At 32.9% G+C, this 4098-nt stretch overlaps 1 protein-coding gene across 1 annotated transcript in view; it reads right to left on the bottom strand.

Annotated features, from left to right (window-relative positions):
- Positions 1–2955, bottom strand: part of LOC123303092 (metabotropic glutamate receptor) — a 17057-nt gene extending 14102 nt beyond the window's left edge. Inside the window, exon 1 of the mRNA XM_044886192.1 lies at positions 1730–2955. Coding sequence (XP_044742127.1) covers positions 1730–2892 — 1163 coding nt within the window. The 5' untranslated portion in view covers positions 2893–2955. The remainder of the gene's footprint in view (positions 1–1729) is intronic.
- Positions 2956–4098: the final 1143 nt, after the last annotated feature.

Here is a 4098-nt window from a genome sequence, read left to right as displayed (position 1 = left end):
TCTACACTTAAGTGTCAGTGTCAACGTAGTTCTAGATGATAGTGATGGAACGAATGCGTTCGTTTGTTTCCAATATTCGCAAATGCGAATGCGAATGTTAACTTTTTAACAATTGAAACTATTTTTGAAACGTGTTCTCCTAACATTTCTAACAAAAGACGTATAAAAAGATGATTAATGGATAAATAAAATTTCAATTTTTTGGTATCATTTTTAATTTACAGTATCGAAATACCTTAAATAGTTGGAATGAAAATGATTACATCTAAAATTTTATCAATTAATCATGCTTGTATAGGTCTTTTGTGAAAAATTCATATACGGTTTATGAGAAAGGTGCCCTTTTTTGGAAAAAAAACTGGCTTTGATAATCAATTTTTCATAATCCGTACTCATCATACCAATCGATATGAATTTTTCACAAAAGTCGTATAAAAGGATGATTAATTGATAAATAAATTTTACAAATTTTTTTGAATCATTTTCATTCTTTCGGTATCGAAATACCTTAATAGTTTTTTCATTCCATTTCGTTTTGTTGCTGTGATCCATGTAAATATAAATTGTTATTGTAGGGTATGAGGTAACGCATTGTATATTGCAAGGTATACGTAAGGTTAAGGTATTTATTATCGACTACAGTACCTGCTTCCTACAAACAATGTTATATAATAACTGTTGTGTCATTTCAATCTTGCTTCAGTTCAGTTCAGTTCAATCACGTAGCACTGTAGCAGCTACAAGGCAGCCAGCAGCCAGCAGCAAGCAGCTAATGTTTTTTTTGGATAGATATATAGATAGGTAGGTATATGTAGGTATGTAGTTTGTTGTATAAAAAGTATTAGTGATGGGACGAATATTCACGTATTTTTTAATATTCGCATTCCCAAAAAACCATTCGAAATAAAAAGAACATTCGCATCCCCACACCTTGGTTTTTGGAATAGTGTATCTCGCCTCTCCCGGTTAGTAACGAGGCTTAAAATTTTGATTCTCACCTTTTGCCTCAGTTACGGAGGCATCGAGGCGAGGTGAGGCTGCCTCGTAGTCTCGGTGAAACACTATTGAAACTAGTATATTCTTTTATAACATGTAATGGGTAATGGGAGACTTCTCCTCTATCTTATATTCGTTGGGTTCACTTACTAGCTGTGTGTGATCTATGATGTATATCTAGAATCTAGATAGTAGACAGCAGATACTTTATATGTGCGTGTGTTTGTTGTTCAGTTTAACATTAAATAAAATCAAAGTTTGTTTTAAAATGTTATTCGTACATACTGTTCTTAAATATATATTCAATTCTTTAAAATTTATCAATTCAATCTAAACCCAACTATCTATTATTCCTGTTCCTTCAACTCATATTATCCATCCCCCTGTATGACATGCATTATGCAAAATTTCAAATCGTTATTTCTATAAATAACAGAAGGATAAATTCGTAAATATTTAAAATTTCTTTTATTTTTAGTTTATAATTATTGAATAAACTTTTAAGTGATTTAAGTGGTTTCTATATAAAAAAAATTTGGTTGGCTGCCATAAAGATGCAACACACTAAACACTTGTTGTTACTTTATCAAATAATTTTGAATGAAATGAAGTTTGTCTTTAATTCAAATTTTATTTTTATTTCTAACCCCGTTTTTTGAGAGGTAGTTGGGAATTTAAATTAGTTTTTTTTAAAATTAGGTGGTAAACAATAGTGAAATGAAAATCAACTTACCCAACACGCTCATTTAATCTTAAATGTGGACCACACATCTTGAGACTCTGATTCGTAGTTAATGGTACATTTTTTTCCAAAGTGCATTCAAATATCTCCTCCCAGTATTCTTCGAACCATGGATTGCGTGCATTATTTTCTGGTGTTAAAGACTTCATGTACTCATCAAAGCCTGGCACATGAGTAGATTGTAATTCCACGGTGATGGCCCCTTCAGCCACTGATTCGACACCTTCGACTAGTTTTTGTTGTTTGCCCCATCCATCGCTTGCAATCCAGTACAGTGTATGATTTGTCATGTTTGATCGTTTTGCCGCCTGTAACAGGCGGCGTGCATCTTCTGCGCGTGTAAACAGTACAACACCTTTAGCGTTACCTTTCTTTTTCAGCTTAGCAATGATTAAATCAAAGTCGTGATCGTCAGCCGTGCTTGGCACCTTCTCTGCGGTAGCAATGCACACGTTACGTTCTTGCGCTTCTTTATGGAAAACTTCAATTCCGTTTTCACCGTAAGAACCTTCCGAATATATCGTCGAAATGTAGGACCAATTAACACTTTTTACGATGTCAACTAGAGCAATGGATTGATAAGTGTCAGGCGGAACAGTTCGTGCAAAGTAATCGAACCTTGTTTTATCACTAAGTGCTTTAGCGGTCGATGCTGGTGAAATTTGCGGAATGTGAAACAATCGCAATAAGTTAGCGACTTGTAAAGATACCGAACTGTAGGAGCCACCAATAACACCAACAACAGGTCCAGTGTTATTTTTTTTTGGTTTCGGTAACGAATTGTCCAAACATTCGTATGCAGTTGTATCTAAGTTATTTAAACTGGCACGTACGAATTCTAAACTCTGATTGAGTGCGTAAGTATCTCGTGAACAGGTGTCCAAAATGTTTACGCCAAGTGTGATGTTCGGTAAAATGTTTTTGTCTTTATTGATTTTATCAACTGCAAACATCATCGCTTCTAATCGTTGTACACCACGGTTATAGATTTTTCGACCGCATGGCGATTTATCACCTTTTTCATGTACCGGAAACAGACCACCCAGTATTATATCTCCTGGAAGATTGATTGATCCTTGTTCTTGCCAGCTCTGCCTGGCATGGAATATAATTATAACGAATATTAAGGATCGCAGTAATTTAACTTGTAACATTTTACCTTTGAGCAGTTATAATTACAGTTACACTTACAGTTACAGTCAGTCACTGTTACTGTAAAGCTCTATTATTATTACACTGCACTGTACTGCATTGCACTTGATGAAGGTAGCTTAGCGAGTTAGCTAATTAAGTGTTACGTGACTATTTATTATTATTAAGTTACAGATTACAGTACAGTTACAGTGACAGCTTTAGTTACATTTATTGAATAATGTGATGTAGTTTAGTTAGGTGTTATTGTTTATTTGAATATTGCACTTTATTGTTGTTGCTAATAAACAGTAAGTTAATTGTTGTTCTATTAAACACGTTATTGTACTAAACATGTTTATATGCATGTTTGTTGTCTGTTGATTGTTGATTTAATTTTTGTTGTTGTTAAATCTGAAACAAACAAAAGAAAATATTCAAAATTAATTTTAATAAAATATAAGGATTATTAAAATTTAAAAATAAGTGAAAACAAACAATTGACTATGTTTAGACAGTGTTGATTACTCTATCACATTACCCATACATACATGTCACACATACATAACTGATATAATACATACTATACAATTTACGCCTAATTTGTGCTCTCACGGGTAAACAGTGATGTATAAATAATACTTTTTTGGTGTAAATCAGATACTAATGTAACATATAAACCAATTTTTCAAAAGGACAAATGCCTATTGTTATGGTATGTAGGTACCATACTATATGAACATGTTACAGGAAAAGTCGATTGTTGGTAAGCGTTGATTATATCTACAATAATAAGTAAACTATCACTAAAAACATCAGTACGAGTTGATTCAAAATGAGTAAACACACGTTTCCTAAGAAGAGTGAACCATCCCTGCTGTGGTTGGTTTACTAAAAGTTGATGAAAGTTAATTAATTTAGCTTAAGTGCATTTTCTATGTCAGACTTCCTGTGCAAATGAACAAATGATAGTCTACATTTCTATTAAATTCTTAGTTTTTATTTAAGTGTAAGGATATCCGGCCACTATCGTTTTGTTTAGCGCGATTCTCATGTTAAGGTTGTACGAGCGAAAAGTTCAGACTTGTGGTTGAAATTCTTTTTTAATTTGTGTTCCCACTACCGTGCTCATACATTTTTAATCAGTCGGGTAATCAGTCAGTAAATATTAAACTATCATGTATTTTATAAATCATTAACAAATTAACGGTATTTGTTAAACTCCATTG

The sequence above is a fragment of the Chrysoperla carnea genome, chromosome X (assembly GCF_905475395.1).
Source record: "Chrysoperla carnea chromosome X, inChrCarn1.1, whole genome shotgun sequence".
Classification (NCBI taxonomy): Eukaryota; Metazoa; Arthropoda; class Insecta; order Neuroptera; family Chrysopidae; genus Chrysoperla; species Chrysoperla carnea.
This window is presented reverse-complemented; position numbering and strand designations above follow the sequence as displayed.